The sequence below is a fragment of the Balearica regulorum genome, chromosome 2 (assembly GCF_011004875.1).
Source record: "Balearica regulorum gibbericeps isolate bBalReg1 chromosome 2, bBalReg1.pri, whole genome shotgun sequence".
NCBI lineage: Eukaryota > Metazoa > Chordata > Aves > Gruiformes > Gruidae > Balearica > Balearica regulorum.
In genome coordinates, this window is record NC_046185.1 from 46,475,792 (window position 1) to 46,499,110 (window position 23,319).

The 23,319-nt window shown below is 39.7% G+C and overlaps 1 protein-coding gene across 1 annotated transcript in view; it reads right to left on the reverse strand.

Moving 5' to 3' along the window:
* The window catches only part of SPIDR (scaffold protein involved in DNA repair), a 210,561-nt gene that overhangs the window by 116,984 nt on the left and 70,258 nt on the right, over positions 1 to 23,319 (reverse strand). Inside the window, exon 8 of the mRNA XM_075744139.1 lies at positions 10,273 to 10,492. Coding sequence (XP_075600254.1) covers positions 10,273 to 10,492 — 220 coding nt within the window. The remainder of the gene's footprint in view (positions 1 to 10,272; positions 10,493 to 23,319) is intronic.

Sequence of the window (23,319 nt, forward strand, 5' to 3'; positions counted from 1 at the left end):
CTCCCTGCTATACAGCAAGACTGGAAAGTGAACTCCTGGAGTCAAATATCTCTCAGCAAAATTAAACAATCACCTCATGCACAACTTCTCAAACTGCAAGCCATGAGCCTCAGCCAAAGGAGGCTGCAACAAGACAAAGAAAATACTGGGCAGCTTTTTTATTTTTGTGTGAGAGGTGGAAGGTAAGAAATATTTGGGAAGATAAGAAAAAATTATCCTATTCTACATAAAAGGTCTTAAAATAATTTGAAGAACAACTGTGATATACTTACACTGTAAATCTGGGTGCCTTTAAGCCTACAAACACTGTAAGTTCCAGCAACAGCCCGTATCAATAAAATTTATCTCTTCCTCAATCTGTACATTCACAATGCATAAAATAGTACCAGCCCTATTAAATTAATATTTATGACAAGCTCATGGAACCAGAAGACAAGTAGTACTTGCTAAGGCACAAATGCAATGTATAAGTCTCACATAGTTGCATTGCTCATGTTTCTCAAAAATTAACCTCAACTTGGAGGAGTAATTTGTTTCCGAGAAACACAAAAGGCAGACATGCTGTGCCATGCTGGGAAGACAAATGAAAACACAAATACAATCAATGCAATTTATGGGTTTATACTGAATCTAAAGTGTTCTCAAATTCCATGCTTTCAGTGTGTTGTGGCATGCAGCATTCTAGAGATATTCTGCCAGTTTGTTTGGAGTAGTTATCATCTACAATGTCTGTCCCAACAGTACTTCTGAGATGGCCAAAGGGGGTATGTATTCACAGCCTCAATTCAAATTACAAGGTATCAGCTGAAGATGCTGACAGACTTGAGTTTGCACTAACAGATGTGCTATGAACAGCAGCAGCAGCTTCAAGGTGGACATGCAGTCCTCTTTTTTATGCCAGCCAAGGACCATGGCGACTCATTATGGACAATGATTCCTGGGAAGACTATGCAAAGCCCATCATCATGATCTGCTTTACAACAAACACACATCATTTACTTAATAAAAAAAGAAAAATCCAAGACTTAAGAAAGGGGAAGATAAAGAACCATCAAAACCAGAAACATCCACAGAAAAATTCATTAGGCTTCTTTACTCTTTTATCAAGGAGAGAGACAACAGATACCATTTCAGGAGTCCAAAGAGGTTAAAGAGAGGGGAAAAAAACCCCAAACAAAAAAACCACACACCAAAAAATCCCTTCCCACATACTGCCAAGCATGATTTTTTTTGGAGCCACATCAGCGATTTGGCTTTCAAAATACACAGTGAATGCCTCAAAGGTAAAATTAATGGCTGTACACCACTTCTAATGTCACGGATACTGTTCTGATACTTCTGCTGGGAGAAACTTTGGCTGCCAGAAGGCTGTACTGGGACAGTAACAAGAGGAATACTTTTTCAAGACATCTCAGGAAGCTGTCAAAGGAGCCTACCACTCAGGGAGAAGCAGTACATTGCAATCTGCATGGTTAATGTTGACTCAGAAGATTGGTAGGAAGAGAAGCTTCATCAAACACACAAAAGGCTGCACTGAATGTTTCACAGCTGAACTGCTTTATATACCAAAGTATGTTCTTGCTGCCAAAAATACATAAAACCACGGGCATTTTTTCCATGAGCTTTTACTGAAAGGAAAGCAATCTGCCTGGTAGAAGTAAGAGCAAAAATTGTTCTCCTCCTCCTCCCTGCGCCCCCGCCCCCCAGGATAGCAGAGATGTTTTAAATATTGCATTTGGGGTAGCAACATTCCAAATTTTTCAAATATTTGAAAGCAACATTCCCCTTTTGAAATACTTGGGGGTTTAATTATTATTTCTGCTAGGAGTATAGTAATTAACTTTTGCTTATCTACACTTAAATATGACATTCAGGAGGAGGAGTCTGAGAGAGCACACCTTCACCTTGAAGGGAATCACCAGACATGACAATTTGGTAAACTCACACTTTATCCATCTCTTTGCCCATACAAAATTCCACAAGGACACAACCATGTTTAGCGTGAAAATGCACTGTGGTATAAAATATCCAGTATATTCAAAGCCTGACATAGCTGCATACAGAACAGCATGTAAAAATCTTACCGTAACTACACACCTACCAGTACAGTAGCAAATCACACCTGCTAAAGGGAATGGCACTTGACTTTAAAATTGTCTGTCCATGATAAGCTGTGGAAATGCATTGTATTTCACAAAGTGAATGTGCTGAACAGCAGTCAGCAAGAAGAAATCATTATTTTTCAAAATGTAAATTTTAAAAAAAGATTAGCTTATTACTGATAATCTTAAACATTTAAACAAAGCCATTCACAGTGTCAAAACTTGCTCTTTAGTGGTTAAACTACTGCAGGAATTTTGGCACATAGTCTTTTCACAAATTAAGTATTGTTTTACACGTCCCAAATGTGTTAGTCATAAACATTAGCAGAGGAATACAAATCACAACTTTTTAATAACCCTGCAGTAATTCTGAACTTGTTCATCTGAACTTATTTAGCTTGTTTTTCCTTCATGACTGGATAAAGCAGACTGCAGGATTTTGTGCAGTGCCAGGTCCTGGCTCCATCAGTTGCTCATTAAACAAGATCTGGAATTTAGCATTGGATTGAACGCACATGGGAACTCATGTGAAGCTGCTCGTATATCATTGATAGCTCCGTTGCTAACACAGAGTTTATCCAAGACCGTACATTTTTCGTTGACTTGAACAAAGCTGTCCGCCATCCTCTGGTTTTGACGTCAGTGGACAACTACCCACTAACAGTATCTGTCACTGCAAAATGCTTGGAATTTCCTCACTTATAAAAGCTGGAAAGTTTCAAGTCCAGATCTTTCATTAAAAAAAAAAAAGTACACATTATTAGATTTTCAGGATGAGAATATTTTGTGATAGGACATTTTCATTCTCACTGAATATTTTTTCCAGTAACTTAAGAATTCAAACGTAAACAGCATCACTGTAAGAACTGTAAGAAATGGATGTTTAAAACCATAATTTTCCTCTTCTGTTCCTAAAAACCATGGACTTAAATGTATGCTAATTCCTGAAAACATAAGCACCACAGTGAGGTGATTAAGATTTTTCCCATTAACTGGACACTACAATCATTCCAGTAGGATCAATGTTGGACGGTATCTAGCATTTAACAAAAATGTAGAAAACCACAGAGCCCGCAGCATAAGCCAGGCTATTTCCATTCACTGCCTCTTTTCTACACTTCCTTTACTCTTACAAGTGAAACAGCCCATATTGAAGAAAGTCATCCCAGTGGAGGCTCCCTCCAGAGCACAGAATGACCTCCCCAGAACAACACACAATGCTCCTTCCACGCGAGCTCTGTGCAGGCTGCCTGGGCAGCCCTCGCTGCTCGCGTCAGCCAGGAGCGCAACTGACTGCATGTACCCAATCCAGACATCCATCCCGACAGACAGACGTACTCTACCCCTGCTGGAGGTTTTTGTCCCGACAACAATGCATTTCAACCTCGATCTAAAACCCAAGCTGCTGCTTCACAAACACACCACTCACTTCTGACCCCTCCAATTTGGCTGAATGCAAACAAACATATTCAACAAACCCCAGCACTTCATTGGAACAAAACAGTGGAAATTCCCCTTTTTAAACGTGTCAAGATACCATCAGCTATTAACCCAGAGACGGTCTGTTTAAAAATCCAGTTTTAATCTTCTGCAGAACTCTGGATCTACTGTCTTGAGGCTCCCATCTTTCCCAAATGTGTTTCCATTCTTTTCTCCATGGAAAACCCCTTTCATAGAGAGCAGTTCTTTCATCTTTGTTTTTCAGAGTACTAATAGTTTATGTGTGACATTCATATAGTACATCTATCTATGCCATAGTTACAAAAATAAACAAGTCTATCCCACTGTAAAAGTATGATCATGTTACTATGTTTATTAGACATAGCCCACATCCGAAATACAAGGTATGTGTTGCTTCAGGTGGTTGTGACAAATCACAGAAATGGCATAAATTACTTGTTCTCCTCTTGGAATCAAAGCTTTGTAACTCTGTATTTTTCCAATTATGTCATCCGCCTATGAAGAAACGTAACACTAGATGATCTTTAAGGTCCCTTCCAGCCCAAATCATTCTATGATAATTATTCATTGATTTGATTACTAAGAAATGGTATTATTTCGATTTTCTACCTGCAAGGTGAACAAACACAAATAATACTAATGGCTTAATCTCTTTAGTTCTAGAGACATAAAGTAGGATATACCTGAGCAGCTCTACAGATACAACTTTCTCCTTTACATGAGGGGATGGACAAAAAATTAAATTTATTCTTAAAAATAGAAAAATGAGTAAAATCCTAAGGACTGCTCTGTCAAAATGGACAAAGCAACAGAAGTATTGAAGAAATTATATCAAAAGCTTGCTAGAGACAACTTCCAGTTCACAAAAACTATATGTATTCCTATTCTCAAAAGGCAACTCACCGCTTTTGAAATGATTGCACTAGGAAAGGTATATCCTAATAACAAAAAATAGAAACACTTGCAAGAAACCTGCAGCTGCTTCAGCTTCTTCTGAAAGGAGCTTCAATGTTCACTACTGCATGTTGTCTGAGAAGCAATTTCAAGCAGATGATACGATCTGATCTTTAGCTCCAAGGCCATTCCTATATGTACTTTAGAAATAGTGCCCACACTGGCTTTACAGCTCTGAAGTTTTGTAGAATTTTATCTTCTGAGTGAGCCTCAGTCACTCTTATCAGGGTTCTCCCACTCTGCTATTGTAACATCTTCAAAGAAAGAATGTAAAGGCAGAGCTAACATCTTTCCGATGGGAGGGATCTGACTGGTGATCTTTTTTCCCCCCTCTTTTCCGTCCGTTTGAATATTTATGTGTGTATGTATGTATGTGTGTGTATATATATATAAAAATGCTTAGATTTCATCAAAGGAAGATGGTGAACATAGATCAGTTTTCTCCAGCTGATCAATCAAGCATTCAAAGAAGCTGCCTCTCCGTGGAGTAAGTAGAGAAACTGAGTTTATGCAAAAGATGTTCCACACGTATTTAATTCATATTTGTATTTTAGCTTTATGGAATGAAAAAAATTTAAAGCATATAGATGCTTTCCTTCTTACAGAGGAGCAGTCAGTCGTTTCTGCCTTTTATTAACATATGAAGCCCAAGATCCTACTTTCACATGATCTTTCTTGTGATAGAGAGGTGTTCTGTAACAATGTTCTTACACACTTCTCTTGACTGGTGAGAGCAACAGTGATAAAAAGTCTCTACCTTCATCAAATGGAAGGCAAACCCTCTTTAACACCAGTCGCACTTGTTCAGAACACCTATTTCATGTTAGCTTCTTGTATTGGCAACTCTTACTGCTCACCAAGGTTATGTAAGACCATGCGATGTAAGACTGTATTAAGTAAGACAATGCAAAAATCACAGTAACATATCCATTTATCGTAAGTCCTGTTGTTGAGCCAACAAAACAGCCTACGGCATATCCAGGATAATTGTACAGTAGAAGAATACACAAGTCCACAAAGCAAAATTGCTTCCCGTACATAAACTTGTTCAGAGCTTGCTTGCATATTTCTACAGCAACTTCCTTCATTGGCCCACCTCAAAGGACTTGAGATACAAGGTTTCATCACTGTACATCAGCTGATCTGCAGCAATGTTTTGTATGAGGTCTTCTTGGCAGTAAATAATTCAGACTCTTCTAAACCTCTTTCACTGAGGAAAGACCGAATCTAGTGTAATGCAAGTAGAAATGAGAAGTCCACATTAAACACTTTCACCAGGCACTGGAACGCTTTCAAAGCTGAGTAATTATGATTCCCCGTGGTTTCACAGGTTAAGAGAAACTAAAGAACAACTTTGAAGTTGCTTGTTGATGTTACAGAGTTAAGTGTTTTATATACTTACCATACTGAGTTCCTAAAATAAACTCTTCTTTTTTTTTTTTAAGCACAGAGAAGTCGCACAGGGAGTAGCAGCTCTCCAGCCAAGGATCCTGTCTTCTGCAGTGTGTAATGGCCAGTGTTTACAGGTCACATACATAAGAATAGAACACAAAGTGGTTCTGTTCCCTTCATACCATCCCAGCCCTCCAGTTGTCAGCGGCATGTGAACCTCCTGAACTAGAGGTTTCATACCAGATCATCACATTCAATAGGTATGGATCAATCTCTGAGCCTGTCCAAATCAAATGTGATCTGTGGTTTATATTGTAATTGCCAACAACTGTATTAATATTGACATAGGTCTCGTGGTTTAACTTCAGAAATACATGAAAAACATTTCAAAGTTGTTAAATTTAATGGCAAGGAAAAGAAGTCTAATCTGCCCAATTTTCTTCAGGTTAATTTGTCTTGAATATTCAACAGTAGGCATATCTACAATCAGGAACCAGGAGTATCTGAAGGATCTGTCTGTCCTCAAGCCCTGCTGTCAGCAGAAGAATGAATCTTGACATCTCTAAAAATATCAACTCTTAGCACTTTCTGTTAGGTATGGTGAATTATTTCTATCAATTTTACAATTAAACAAACAAAAAAACCCCAAGTAAGTTGAAGCCACAAAATGGAAGTGGAACCGGGAAGCCTTTGTTCCCATTCTCTCACGTCTTTGCAGTATCAAGCAGTCTTCACTTTTTGCTAGATACGTATTTCTGCGAAGTGAATAAAGACTTAGCAATCAATTTAATTACACTCAGTAATAAGCTTTTCCTTGTCCAGATGTTAAAAACACTTAATGATTCAGATTCAGTTTGTAAAAATTATGAGGTGTTCATTTAAAATCTTAATCCAAGATATTGCTCGGGTACTGCAAAGACAACCAAAGGCAAGCCTAGGCAGGCAGGGGCAGGCAGGGCTGAGTTCTTTTGCCTGTTGTGTTCCCAGCTGGCCAGACACAAACCAACTCTAGCCCAAAACATGTTTTTATGTGATGTGTCCAAGTTAATAGGCTTTATCTAGATACAACACTGCAATAATACTTCTATATAGCCTCAAGATCAGAGCAGGCTCCCATCAGATGGCTCAGAGGACAGGCGGCTGAGCTCCTTCCTCCACCAGACACGCTGGTTTGAAAATGTTAATCGGGGTTGCTTTCTGTATAGCTAGTGACAATTCTCACATGAAACCGCTTTCATTCAAGACTGTAAATGTGTACCTTAAGACACTGGACCCAAAGAAATCCATATCCGTTATAAAGAATTCAGGGCTCAGTCCTGCAAATTCTTACTCTGACACAAAGCTCCGCTGAAAGGGACCACTGTCATGAGCAATGTCCAGGTTGTTAAGATTCTTATAACCAGCCTCCTGTCAACATTTTATTTTTTAAATCAAATTGCTTGTATTCTAGTGCTGAAGTATCATGGGATTCTGTATGCAAACAAATACCAACAAATATATCAAGAAATCTCTAAACACTGCTTCCCAAAGTATTTATGCAAGTCTACTGCCAGAGACATTTTGCATACCAAGCTGTGCACTGAGTTCACAACACAGATAAATACAGTTACAAAAGCAAAGTCTAATTTTACAAAGGCTCCAAAATGATGCATTCAAATTTTGCTCACAAATAGTCACATAAAGAAGCCAGCAGCTTGTGTGTCTGCATCTTACCTACTCACTCAGCTGCCTGGTCAGAAAGCAAAAAGCAGAGTCGAAACATAATTCTAGGGTGTTATTTTAAAGATATCAGGAAATTCTACTCTCAGGATGTTACTTTACAGCAGCAGAAGCAGTCCACTTATAAATCACCCCATCTCATCCTATTCTGCCTTACCACATAAGTATCTCAAAATACAGGACAACGATGCACAGTGTGCTGTGTGTCCCAAGTGCATGCAGGTCATTCAAGGATTGTCTCTCCTTGCATCCACTTCTTATTTTGTTCCCTTTTGTTTCTGACCGGTGATATCAATACGATATGTAAATACGCTTATTTCACCATGTCAGGGTTAGATTTAGGTAATTCGTTTTTACACTAGTTACACATTTGAATTGACAGGAAAGCATTTTAACACAAACAATATTTGTTTTTAATGACAGAAGTACAAATTCAATGCAGAGTAACAGAAACTACATTTCAGCATTCAGAGCTCTCAAGTAAGAGTTTCACAGAATAGAAGCTTGGAAATGTGATAGAGGAAACTTCCATCAAGTCCAGTTTCCAATTAATGTAAACTAAAAGTGCCAAATAATAATCTAAACCAAAAACATCCCTCATCCTCCTCCCTCCCTGTCTCCAGTAGGTTTAGTTTAACAGTGTCTAGTCCGACTTCATTTGACTTCTGGTTGAGTAAACAAAGAGATGACTGACATTAAGATAATTCCAAAATGATAGAAAGTAGGACTAGCGATAAGCTATAATGCAGTTTTGCCACTCTTGACTAATGTCTTTATAAAGTGCCTTGAGAGCTACATAGGTAAGGAGAGTAACTCTGACAACGCAGACATATCCCGTGCCCAAACATTCTGGTTTTATGAAATAACCTTTTTCTTACATGAAAAGTGCATCCTGCTAAAATAAAAACCAAAAGCAAATAAAAAGTGATATTCCTGGGAAGACAGACAGCTATGAAGTTTTCTCAAGAAATCTCAGTTTACGTATATATAAGAATGAGTTTTATGTCCAGAACATCTTAGAATTTAAACAAAAGACTATACTAGTACATTTACAGACGCTTGTAGTCTGGAAAGGATCGTATCAGTGCAGCGTTACATCTTCCCAGAGCAGACATGGAACAAGCTGGAGCAGTCTGGGACTTACACATGCTAAGCATACTGACAGTAACCATTCAGGAAAAGTAAAAAGGAGAAAAAAAAAAAGTTGAATCACACCCTAACTAAAACAGTTTTGCTGGTACAAAAGTCTTTGTGTAGATTTAGGTCTGTACAGAAAGATACAGCAGCATAAATGCAATGCTTCGTGGTTTACAAACAAGAGAGGAAACCTGAAGAGAAAAATGGAACTAAGATGGAAGTTTGCAGGAGAGAGAAACAAGAAAAAAACAGGGGGAAACAAAAGCAAATGTAAAGCACGAAAAGAAGCTTGTTGAAAGAGAAAATAAACAAGAACAAACATTAGTACCTTGAGAGGTGAGAGGAAGAAAAAAAAAAGAAAAAAAGCAGTGACTTATTTCATGTCAGAGTTGGACTTCATGTCAGAGTATTTCTCTTAGCAGAGATGTACATAGATCGGTAGTTATCAATAGGTGTTACCTGTAGCCATAATAAACCACAGATCTTTCCTTCATTTTTGAATCGCCTCCAAAAAGAGTTAAAAAACATTTTAGAAGCGAAAGATTACAAATTGGGGAAACCAAAAAAGATGTGCAGCTATCAATCAAGATAAAAAACAGATACGGACCTCTGCAGAACAGGAAAAAGTATTTTGCAAAAGGATATGGTCAAACACTAGAGGCAGGATTCTATAGTTGGAGGCTAAAACTCAGGTAGTGAATGCTGAAATACATAAGAAGAAAAATATTTCCTCTTTTATAATTTGCGTGGAGAAGAGTGAAAAGAGGAGTAATATTTCCACTTCAAAGTTCTCTTGAATTTTTATGAAGACCAGACCTTCCACCTACATCCACCAACAGCCAGCTGTTTTACTAGAAATCTCATCACTTTATGCTACCCCTTAAAATCAGGAAAGTAATCCAATTCAGAAAAAAACACAAATGTAGAGCAAACATTTTTAAGAATTCCAGAAAGGGTTGCGCTGAAGAGGGATTTGGGGAACTGAAGACAGTGACAGCAGCAGCAATGTGGAACTACCAAAAAGGTGTCTACCAATTCCTTGGTGTGAATCTCTCGTTTCTTATTTTTTCCCCCATTTTTTTAGCTCTGTGTTGTTTTTGCTGAATGCTATACAGACTTTTCCACTGAAACACTATACCCATACTCACAGCAACAGATGAGCATTCCTGAACTACTTTGCTATCAGAAAGTATGCACTTTATTGGCCTTATCATTGATAAGACATTGCTCAGGCCTTTCTAGTGCTCTAAACATGAAAATATTAAGTGAAAACAAAACTGAAGCCCTGAGCAACACTAGAGGCATTATGATACACACTTAGTTGTTATCTGAGCTATCTTTAAGGTATCTGTCAAAGTTTCTCCAGCTGCCAGAAACAGATGAACCCAAAGCATCCTGCTCCCCCACAACCCCCCAAGGTATTTCCTAGGATGAAGCAGCCAGCATTCTACCAACCCCGCTTCGCTCTGCAGCACTACAGCAATTGTGGCCAGTTCTCCCTACTCACCATGGAGGGTAGATGTGGATGACATCCTGTGGCCCGCTCCTCAGGTGAGCTGCTGTCTCTCTTGCAAAGAGGACTTTGAGTATTGGTTCTCCTGCATTGATGACAGCATCTTTGGATGAAAGCGTAGCAGGAGACTGTTCCAGCTGCTGGCAGATGGCAACTTGTATTGTACACTCCTCAAACATTTCCAAGACCTTCACAATTAAGACACCAGATTTATCTGTAAATTAAAATGAAAAATAAAAATGCAAAGTCTGCATGAGGAGAAAGACATTCTGGTACTCTGAGGATGTGCATCCCTCTGCTCTACTGCCAGTCTGTCTGACTGAGAAGAATCCACATATGAGTAGAATATGTTGCCCCACCAAGACTTACGTTAAGGTTTTCTGGTCATTTTTCTTTTCTTTATAGATACTATTAACTGTGGAGACAAAAGCCTGCTTGCACTTGTTCCAAACACCAATGAAATCACAAACTCCTTACAAGAAGATCTCTCCCACCATGTTTGAACTTTTTAATCTTGCAACTCATTCACTGTGTTCAGTCTTTTTTTATTAGATACTGCACAAAATAAATTTATTTAAAACCAGAACAATCATGCTGTGTCAAAAGTGAAGCTGTGTTTGCCTTCCTTGATGTTTCTCAAAGCAACAGCTGTCAGGGACCAAGTTAGAAGAGTACCTGTTATGTACAAAGCATCTAAAAGCTGATGGTTCACATTTAGAGATCAATGTGGAGAAAGAGGGAGTAATGTAGATGCACTGCCTAAAAATAATAAATGCAAAACTGATCATCCATTTTACCAGGAGGCAATCAGGACACAGAAGGCTCTCTTGTTTTAAAGCAACATGAACAGATACCAGCACCCTCACAGTTCAATTCTAAGCACTTCTGTCTATGCTGAGCAAGAAACAACGATGCACAGAAATGAAATTACTTCTAGCTCCCTTTGCGGTCTCCACAGGGCAACATCTTGCAGACAGACCTGGGTCCATACTGTAAGATTATGTAAGATTTATTCTCTTTTCACCTAGCCCTGCTCAGATTTGCACTCTGGTCCCTGAGGGAAGAATTGTTATCTACCTGCTGAATGCTACAAGCAGTTAGTGGGGAAAGACAGAGTGCGAGAGGACAGGGGCAGCAGAGCCCCAGTTCCACCCATTTTGATTCACAAGTTGCTTTGGAAAAAAATACAGCATCCCAAGAAAAACAGCTGATATAAATTATTGTCTTCCCACAGCAAAGAAGAAGCAGGGGAGAAACTGTGAACGTGATACTGGAGCTGAACGGCAGAGCTGTACTAGTTGTTTGTTTGTTTATTTTAAGGCCCATTTCACAATTGTGAATGCCTTTCCTTTGGAAAAATAAATAAAAATATTTTGTTTCAGTTTATGAGAAACTTCAAAAAATACTAACCCAACCCTCAAGAAACCCAAATCAAAGAAACTGGGCCCTTAAACCTTTCAGGTTTATTAAATAAATTTAAATTCTACAAAAAAAGAAAATATTTTTTCCCTGTTTTGTATTCTCCCGTCTTTATTTCAGTTTAGTATAAAACATAATAATTTTGAAATAGAAAACTGAAATGTTCTCAAAACCACTTTTATGTGAACCAAATTTTTATCACATGCAACATGCTTCTGCAAAGCGTTCTGCTTCCCATGAACCAGTATTTTCCAGCAGGATAAAGGGTTCCACCAGAAAGTCCCCCGTGCGATGTACATAAGCCATTTCTGTCCAAGCCATTACAGCTCAACATCTTTTTCCAGATCTGAGAAGCAAGAGTAGGAGAACCAATCCTTTCTGCTGAGTCCTTCGAGACTGGCTGGTGAAGAGAGATGGTTGCCACCGCTGTCACCTACTCAGGGAAAGCTGTAATATTGCAGTGCCACTCCAAGTACTCACTGCACCGTGTTAATGTCTGCTTATGTGCAAACTTCTGCTAAGTGTGAGCGCGGACTAGTTTTCTATGCCTAAAGGCAAGGACTTAGAATATTCACACTTGAATTCTGTTTTGCCTGACTAGCTGCAGTTGTGGTCCTCTGTCAACCCCAAGTCATCTGGCACACATAAACAAGTTCTCCCAACCACAAAAATTCTCAGCCTTCAAAGTAACTGGGCATTTACCTCTCCCCTCTGGACATACTGGACAATTTGCATTTTCATCCACTTTAAAAAACAAGTCACAAAAAAAAAAAATCAACTTCAATTTTGAAACACACCAAGTGTTTACTAAAACAACAACAAAAAAGTATTAAGCTCGCGAGAGAGACTGTTCATCACTTCCAAACTATGCATTTCTTACATGCAGAATTTTATGACAATTCCTGCTGGTCAGCAGTGTGTGTTACTCAGCTGATAAAGTAGCTTCAAGACAATGAATGACAACCTAATAACATTTTTCTTCTAAATACTTCTGACTATAAAACAGTTTTAAATACTAGGTAAATCAAGAGCTATATCTATACAAAAGCTTCTAAAAGACATTGGAGGAAAAAACTCTACCAAGGCACTAGTCTCTTGCAAGCCAGTCTTTAAGTTGATGCCAACAGTGGGAGCTGATACTAAATGAAGCCGAATGCTTCTGCATTAAAAGCAACACAATTGCAACAACTAGCCAAGTCTCACACTTGGCACACACACACATTCTACAGAACCACAATCTATTTGTTTATTTAGATGCACAGAGATAGTTTAATTTAATTACTCAAAAATTATTATTACTGTTGATGATAGAATGCTCTCTCAAACAACATGGCAAAGCACTTTGGATTCCTGGCATGTGATGAAACACCAAAGTTCAGAATGTAGCTTTGTTTTTAATTCATTTGGCTCTTGTATTGTTATGTCAATCAAAAATAAATCGAACATATGTGGCTGCACATTGAAAGGAGAATTTGTGAGTGAAGAGATGGGCTGGATCACTGCAATTTCTACAGCTTCCAGAGAAGTCTACTTGTTTGTTCATCCATGTGAAAAGCTTACTTTAAGGTTTTGCAGTGTTCTCTTTCACCCCTGGATAATTCACAAGAGGTTCTCGCTTGCTGAAGTCCTCATTCACTTAATTTCACTTGCAATGCAGAATTACAGCCCAAGAACTTCAGACCTGCAGATGTGCAGGTTTCATGGCAATACCTAGTGATCTTAAACAAGGAAGAATACCTCACAATAATATGTATTAAAAAAGGTGCAAGCAATAACTGTGCTGCAATCCTGCCCACTCCTACACCGCATATTCCTTCATTTCCCATTCTGCTGTCTAGAGCGCTCATGAATTTCTTTCTTCAGGGTTAGTTTTTAACAAAATCTGTGAGCTAATCCAGCTAATTGCAAAGCCACCAAAGCATACCAGCAGATACAAGGGAGAAGAGGTAGTGATGGAAAGAGGGGAAGTGGGGCAGGAAGGCACTGAGGGAGGATGGTTCTTTTCAGTGACGGCCCAACCAGGCTGGATTAAGCCAGTTTCAAACACTACTCAGTTACTTCTTTTCCCTACGGTGCCCAGGCTGGACTGTCCTGAAGCTCCTTCAGCAGGCAGGAAGGACAGGCAGGATGAAGTCACTGAACAGACATACCAGCTGTTCAAGGTGCATGGTCCACAGGCACATTTGATACCATAAGCGTACGCACATTCTACGACTCTTGGCCAGATTCTCTTTCACCTTTTTTGAGCCTCAATGTCCACAATGGATAGACACCACGCTATGGTAATGAAAGCGTGTCAGAAGATACCTAGTGTTATCTTTCAACCACCAACTCCAGGCATAACGCTATGTAATGGAGGGACCCTGAAAAAGAGAGAAGAAGTAAGAACTGCAGGTACTTACAGAATGCTCATTTAAAAAAACTTCAGTTAACTTACTTGAAGGTAACCTTTCTTCTCCCGTTGAAAGACAAGTCCACATGCACACTCACAGAGAGTGAGCATACAGCTGCCTGGATGCATTTAGAAATCTTCCACTCAAGCAGCAATTTGAGGACTGCTTAACAAAGTTCTTCTTTGGTGCCAGATCCCTCTGCAAGAGTGCAATGCTTGAGGGAGATAAAGATGAAAACCCAGATAGCTGCCTGATCAGTGTCAGACATAGGTACATTCTCAGCAAAGCCCTGGGGACTCTGAGCTCCTGGTGACAGAGATCTGCTGCAGCTCAGCGGTCCTGGAACACAGCCTAGCACAGACAGCTGCCCCTTCCAGCACCTCTCTGTGGCCTTCACACAGAGTCAGCTGGAAAGTCAGAGAAAACATCCACTGACACAGGCTCAAGGATCATTAGAAAGATCTGGGCCCATGAATATAAACAGACAGTTTATTCATTCCAGGGGCATGAAGTATAAATTCAATCCCTGATACACAAGGCTTGAGGTGCCATCAAGAGAGATAGAAAGGCACTGATAAATTTGGCTGAGTGTGAATTTTGAAGAGGTATTTGAGATGTACAATGTGCCTCCTCTAAAGAGCACCATTTAAAAGAAGGGGAAATCAGCCACCAGGGCCTGTAACATTCCCTCACTTCTAACAGAATTTTCCATAAGAAGAAAAACCTTCACAAGGACATGCAGGAACACGCTGGCTACTAGTGATTCAAAATGTTGGTCACAGAAGGGCCGAGTACAAGAAAAATCAGGTACCAGTGATGAGCTGGGTTAGTTTCCACCCATGAAGGTCACATCAGCCCTTTGCAGACCAGTGCTGTGCTAAGTACCACCCACTGGAAGGCAACAGACGGAAATCATTGCTAGATGGACCGTGATCGAACAAATTAATTCCTCCAGACCTCACAAGTGGTCCGGAATGAGCAAAACCAGCAGAATAGACTGGTTGGAGGAACAAGCCATTTAAGCAGGGAAGTATCTCAGGTGAAGCCTCTCTATGATTCACAAGAATCTCCCTCACATCCCATCCAAGAAACAAGAAGCTCTGACAAAAGCCATCCAGCATCTCTGCCATGATGGGCTGGACAGGCAGATTCAGGACCACCCCACCAGCATACACAGGAGCCACATCTTCATGCCCCTCAGAGATAGATGAAGAAATCCTGATTCAAACGTAGGCAAATGGGACATCAACCTCTCACCGCTACTGTTAGCAGAACCTTTGGAATCACAGGGAAAGGTCTTTTTGGCAATAGTAGTAATGGAACAAATCTGCCAAAGAACTTAGGCATAATTTCCAAAAAATCCTGATGATTCACAATTGTGTGATCAGAACAGGTCTATACTGCATGCATGGGTTCAGAAAAACAACCAGTAACTTCTTCGTAGGAGAAAAAAAAATTATTTAGAACTACTAAGAACACAGACTCTAGTTCTGGTTCAGAAAGTCCATGAGTTGGAGATCTTTGGGAGATCGTTGGGAGAATACTTTTAGGAAATATCATCAAGTGTCAGCCCTGTTACAATTTTCCTAGGCATTTTGGTAGCTCTTGTCACTGCCAGAAACGGGATCCTAAGCTAGAGGAACTTTTGGTTTCACCATGTAGCAGAGCTGCTCTTATGTCCACAGTTAATTATTTAATTCCAGGTGATCTCTGGGATATCAGTCTCTCACTCCAATTTGCAACCAGACATGAAGTAGCTCAATTAATCCACAAAGGTATTTCAAGCGTGTGGGAGATGAACAAACAAATTTCACGCTGAATGCATCAGTTTCCTTGGTTAGTTCCTTTCATTTCTGTTTATTATTTCAGTACACAGGATGATGCTGCCCTTCAGTCTTATACCATGTCATAAACTATGACATCAAAACAATTTTTGACACAGTACTTTGCAGATGTTCTGCATTACTCTGAATTCCAGGAGGGTTTTAAAAAAAAAAAAAAAAAAAGTTCCCTGTTCCTTTGGACATCATGGACCCTGAGATCTTGATCCTTTTGAAAACTTCAGTGTAACTCTACAGTCTCTGGCAGAGTGAAGGCCCTTAATCTTCAGACCTAACAAAGTGGCTTCACAGCAGATGCATATATTTAAGCCACATCAACATTGAATGTACATGGTCATGGATGATGTACTGGCCATGCCAAGGGCAGCCTAGGAGGCAGGCTAAGAAGAAAGCCAGCCTGCTTTGACTTAACAACCAAAAAGCAGTTTGGAGAGAAGAAAAACATTGAGGAGCACAATTTAAAAAAAAAAAAAAAGTTCAGACATTCTGGCTTCAGTGCCTGAAATACAACGCTAAAGTTTGTTTTAATAACTCCATAACTACCAATAAGGAAGACAAATGAGGAGAAAAATACAGAAATTATGGTCTCTTGGGGACTGCGTATTTTTTGTTTCTGTTGCTACACAGTGACAGGAAGCTGAACACACTGCAGGGGGGAGGATACTTGGGATTTGATGTATGGAAATGCATCAGATGTCAACGTCAATAAGACCACAGGCAGTTTCACCTCGCTCAAGTGACTTTTGCTAAAATGTTACTATTCAAGCATTCCAAAAGAGCACCTGTGGCCTTGAATGGAAAGCTCTCAAAGGGAACAAACTCTCTTTATAGTCAGGCAATAGATCTCCAGCAGCACAGCAGTCCCTATGAGACCTAAAGCATGAGGAAAAGTGCTTCAGGACAACAAACTGGGGTATGCGACACCTCCCAGGTCCCAAAGAGGAAGCCAGGGCAGAGGATAATTTTAGCACATTCTGCAATTCATTTGAATGCATTAGCTGAGATAGCCAGTGCACCTCCATGCAGATCAGCTCAGCAGAAGTAACAAGAGTAACACCACCACCATCGCATCAACAAGAGCAAACCAAAGACAGGCTGGCTCTGTGACAGTGGGTACTCCTGAATTTTTCAGTTTTCTTTTCTTCCATGAGAATTTAAAAATCTTGCAGTGTTGAGGGAATGCATCTCACCCACAGGGCTGAAAGACATGATATGCCCATCTGAATATAACTGAATGTAACAATCATACATGACACAAGGTGGAAGTAAGTTTTCATAAAGGCCACAGTACCAATGCAGAACACAGGGAACTACAAGCACACGGAACAGATCTTACAAACACAAATGAAAACTGGAGTTGAGTAAAACGCCAAGCAGGGTACAGTTCTGCTCCACTGAACATTCTGGAAAAAACCAAAAACCTCATATGCTAGCATGAAAAGCAAAGTGGAAATTATCATTAATGTGATAGTAAAAAGTCTCTAGTAACAAAGAACACACACACACCTACCAGTAAATATACATGTGCACTATCATGCAAAGCAAGAATGACAAAATAACAGAGAAGCTCCTCAGCCACAAGACTTATCCCATAAGACACACGGATGAAAGAAACCAAGCAAGCAGGGCAAGAGGCAAAAGGGTTGTGGTAAGTGGCGCAGACTTTAGTTGGAGGCCTGTAGCTAGTGGTCTGCCCCAGAGATCAGTACTGGGTCTGGTCTTGTTCAATATACTCATCAGTGACCTGGATGAAAGGACAGAGCGTGCCCTCAGTGAGTTTGCTGACCATACAGAACTGGGAGGAGTGGCCCACACACCAGAAGGCTGCGCTGCCATTCAGCGAGACCTGGACAGGCTACAGAGTTGGGCGGAGAAGAAACTAATCAAGTTCAAGAAGCGCAAGTGTAGGGTCCTGCACCTAGGGAGGAATAACCCTAAGCACCAGTACAGTTTAGGGGTTGACCTGCTGGGAAGCAGCTCTGCAGAGAAGGACCTGGGAGTCCTGGTGGACACCAAGCTCTCCATGAGCCAGCAGCGTGCCCTCGTGGCCAAGAAGGCCAATGGTATCCTGAGGTGTATTAACAAGAACGCAGCCAGCAGCTCGAGGGAGGTTATCCTCCCCCTCTACTCTGCCCTGGTGAGGCCACATCTGTGTCCAGTTCTGGGCTCCCCAGTTCAAGAAAGACAGGGAACTACTGGAGAGAGTCCAGTGGAGGATGATGAGGGGACTGGAGCATCTCTCATATGAGGAAAGGCTGAGAGAGCTGAGTCTGTTTAGCCTGGAGAAGACTGAGAGGGGATCTCATCAATGCTTATAAATATCTAAAGGGTGGATGTCAAGTGGATGGGCCCAGACTGTTCTTAGTGGTGCCCAGTGACAGGACAATGGGCAATGGGCACAAACTGGAACACAAGAACTTCCATCTCAATGTGAGGGAAAACTTCTTCACATTGAGGGTGGCAGAGCACTGGCACAGGCTGCCCATGGAGGTTGTGGAGTCTCCTGCTCTGGAGATATTCAAAACCTACCTGGACATGATCCTGTGCAACCTGCTCTAGGTGATCCTGCTCTAACAGAGGGGTTGGACTAGATGATCTGCAGAGGTCCCTTCCAAACCCTACCATTCTGTGATTCTGTGAAGAGTACTTCAACACCTTCCTTTTAAATTACTAAGAAAATGATACTCATGCAAGTAGAGCTTTCTGAAAAAACAAGACAAACTCATAGGAAAACCCAAGGGATTGAGAGGAAGATGAGATTGCTTGAAATCATGTTAATCTTTGAAAAACTGCTAACAAATATTTGTTTTGTGCAAAGGCAGTCAGGACAACCTGTATTTGTTTTTACTAGCTGAACAGTCACAATGCACAATTCTTGATCTTAATGATATCTGAATGATATGGGAGAAGATCAGATGCTTTTAAGAAAAACAAATTACTGTTATTTTTGCTCAAAGAGCTATCAAACAAATCATATATTTGAACTGCAGTTTAGAATAAAATTTGTACTGTACCCGACAGTTGACATTTCTAAAGAACACAGCTGAAAAGTTAAATTATACTTTTACTTAACTGGCAAATTCTTTAGAAATATGAATTACAAGAAATACAGGTGTTACAACTCAAATAAAATTTCTACTAATCCTAGCTAAAAGCTTTTATAACATAACATTTCCCACATTGAAAGTACAAAGAATCTTGTGCAATTAATGTTGGGAATAGTACTTATTGCACTAAGAATGAAAGTCAATTTCTTCATTTGGTTTTGATGGATGGACTAAATACATATTATGGAAGTATGAAGTAAACAAAGAAAACACCACTTTATGCCTTGTTTAATAAAGCAAACTAGCAACACACTTCCAAATTTGTCTCCCTCATTTTTTTTTTTCAAAGGCATTATTTCATCCCAACATCATTTAACTGCTAATTGTCTAATGTGAGTTCCAAAACTGCAGTTGCTAGACACCCTCCTGGGACAGCACTTACTATCTGCAGTGGAAGAAGCCAAGCCTGCATTTTCTGGTTCAGGCCACAACGTTTTACTTTCATTCTCAAGTGTAAAAAGTATAAAATGTCAAATTACATGCATAAATCATAAGAAAAACATTCTTTTGCTTGGTATCCCATTGTTGTTCTTCCTCCTCCCTCATGTAAAAGATTGCAGGTGCAGGCAAAACAAACTCGGCAAGCAGGTAGATAGCAAGCAGACCCTTGCAATCCAAAGTCAACGTTAAAAACCAGGTGGAGATTCCAACACTTTCACAGCCTGTACAAAAACATCTGGTTGCTACTCTGATCCATATATGTTATTCTTCCTGGGCTGGTAACTTCTGAAGCCATTCAAAAAGATTCTTCTCAAAAACACCCCAAGTTTTGCAGGCATGATGGCTCCTTGCCACATCCATATTCATAAAATAGAAAGGCTGCTGAATTTGGCTCTGCTTTAAACATTATACATTTCTTATAAGAACATATGTAAGCTACTTATAGTGACTGTGCATGCCATTATTGTTTCTCATCAGAAAACAAAAACAATACAAAGAATTCTTGTTTGAAAAAGACAAGTTTACATTTGATTTTTCCTTCCTAATGCTGTAACAAGTTCAGACAGTTGGCTAGCAAAAAAACCCCAAACAAACATAAATTTGGCCACTTGCCATTTATCTAATTTATAGTATTAACTCTTAAGTGATAAAACAAACTATTAAGAACTAAGAAAATAAGCAACAACTAGCAAAGCTCAGACTTTTTTTGGAAGAATTTTGCATGATAGAAGGAAACCTTGTTAGGACTACCCTTGTTTTCTTCATCCACAGACATAAATTTTTGTGCAAGTCTCATGGCATTCCAAGCCACTAAAATCCTTTCTTTCCATCACCTTAACTAGTCACTGAAACTGGAAGGGGAGGGGAGTGATTGTTTATGTCCTCTACTGTAAGCCTTTCAACCGCCCTGAAAATGTGCTGTTACGTGTGAAACTCTGTCCTCATCTCCAGGGCTTCACTCTTCTCCCCTCGTGTGTGTGTTCCACTTGTCTCAGCAAACTGAAGAACTGTTGGCCCTTGAAGGTCACTTCCCTCTGAGAAGGAGCACTTTGGAAGGAAACATCAATGGTTTGGGTTTATTATCAGTTTATTACTCAAATTCAATTGCAATCCAATCCCAAATCTTAATCTCAGGCCAACATATATCAAATATCTTGCATTGGATTACAAATGCTAGAGAATAATATGCTTCTGTGTTTTAGGCAAAGAACTGCTGTGATGATAACTGCAAGGAAAAGAAAAACAATAGAAAATACAATGTATAGAAAGTAAAATTTCAGAAGTTACAGAAAGAATCTACATGGTTTTGCTTCAAATATTGTTAGTGTCCTCTCCTATAGCGAGGAAAGTTGTCTGAATGTAACTCACAAAAGCACTGTTTTTTCTTCTGCATCATGCAATCCCCATATAACCAGCAGATGCTGACAGGAAAACGGGTTGGGTTTTTTTGTTTGGTTTGGGTTTTTTGTTGTTTTGTTTTGTTTTTTCTCTCTCTCTCTCAACTGTCCAGATCTCCTCTTTGCCCAAACAGGAAGCTTCACAGGGAAGTTGCAGCACTGCATACAGAAAAAAAGCTTGCAAATGCTCTAAAAGCCCTTGCACATAGTACTCTCAAGCCATCAGGTTGACTGATCAGAGACTTGCTATTGTGGGGACTACACACCTCTCAGCCTCCCTTTTACATCTTGTGAAGAAAAAAAAAACCTCTGGATTTGTGGCAAAGAGCCTGACATCCGTCTCCGTTAGAGCTAAACCACAGCAAGCATCCAACCATCACTGTGTAGCGTGGGCAAGCTTTGGTCTTCTCTCCTTTCGGGCCTCTGTCTGATACGGTTGGCTTGATGACAGAAGTGGAATTACCAATCACCTTGCAAAAACACACATCCTTAGTGAGTGCCTATCCCAACACAGGGACAAGCTGCCAAATGTAATTTTGACCCAAAATGGTCAAAATGGAGAAAGCACAAAGATTTCTTCTGCTCGCGGAGTGAGTCAGCCCAAAGTGAGACCCCCATGCACTGTATAAAAACCAGAAAGTGTGTACTGAAAGGAGGCGCTCTTTTCTGGGGTAGTGATTCATCCCAGGGACCATGAGGCAGCCAAACCACAATGGTTACTTACAGAAAGGGGTCACGGGAGCAAACAGAAAGGAATTTTTAAAAAATAAAGCCAAAACAAGGGGGTTTTGGATAACATGGACGTTGACACAACATAAAAGTAAACAGCAGCAAAACAAAGGCATAAAATTCTGTAACATGAAATGCCTAATGGGGGGAACAGCCCACACTTCTGGAAACGTTTTTCTTTAAATTTCAAATGGAAGGAGGACTTCAAACTGATCTCATTTGAAATTGCTCCCCTTTGCCTTAGCAATGAACTTCTGGTCTGCATGTCTATGGGTTATCCAAAATGACATGACAGCTCTCCCAGCAGCTAAGTTACTTCAATCCTCCGCACTAATCTTCAGGCTCCTTTGCTAACTTGTTTGTCATTTGAGAAGTTCTTTCCTTTACTTCCATTGCGGAAGTCAGAAACAGTTCTGGAAACAAGGCAGTTCAGTAATATTACTGGGCAAAACAGAGGAGAAACAAAATCCAAGAAGAATCTCAGATTAGTAAGACACCCCTAGTATGAACCTAAAAAGATGAAAGCTGAAAGTGGTATGCATTTGCTGTGCTGACACTTCACATTTCCAGACTAGAAGCAATTAGAAGGTACATTACTACACTACCACACTACTAGTTACATTACTAAAATTTCAACCATTACGACTGGTATTTTCCAAACCAAACACTTTTCCATATATTTCCCACACCAAACATTTTGGTGACATGAAACAGTATGGCCATCTAAGAACAAAACTACCAAAAATAAATTTTGACCTAGATGAAAACATGTTCCCAAAATATTATCACAGCTATTTTAGTGTTTATTTTATCATCCTCATGCTTTGGAATAAGGATTGCGAATTGGAAGTGAAATTTAGGATGTGAAGTTGAAGTATATTCCTAAATTATGGCATGTTCAGCATCTTTAAGAAATTTTAGCAAATGCTTACAGGGTAAATGAAAAAGTAGTTTGTCCTAAAGACTTCTAACTTGCCCAAGTGCTTGTAGATTTTCACCACAATGACAAAAGCATATCCCAGAAATGGCTTATCTTCTGCCAAAACTAAATCATCTTGAGGACACTCATCAGAATTTTTTAATGTACTTTAGAACAGAGCAAGGTATTTCCCCATAGCCTTTTTCTCATAAAATGCTAACGAATTCTGACTCATTTTCTGAAAGAAAGAAGAATAATCAAATAAAGGAATTCAGCCAGAGGCAGATGTTTACCATGGAATATTTCAGCCTAGGAGTTAAAATCCAACAAAATGGTGAGCAGCGAAACACAAGGTTTTGTATTGACACATGTGAAGCTAGGACAAAAAGAATATAAGCATATTAGCAATGTTGCAAGTCCATTACTCTAGAGAACACTAAAAACTTTCATTTTATGAAAAAGACAGACCTATTCAATATCAATTTCTGTTCCATATTTCAGAAGAAGCAAGAGGATGTCCTCATACCACATAAGAATGATAAAATAACCTCCTATCCATTAGTAACTCAGGTGGAGAATAAACAACATGCAGAAGGCTTGATTAGTTTAAGTCAGCATGCTTGTATACTTTTCAACATAGCAGTTCCGAAAGGAGATGGTTAAAGACATTTCTGGTTCCATGATGTTACTTTCTAGTGAGTCTTCAAATACTGGGGAAATTCCAGAAGACTGAAAGGATGATGATATTGTGCTAGTATTCAGAAAGGGCAAACAAAGTGACCTACAGTAACTGGA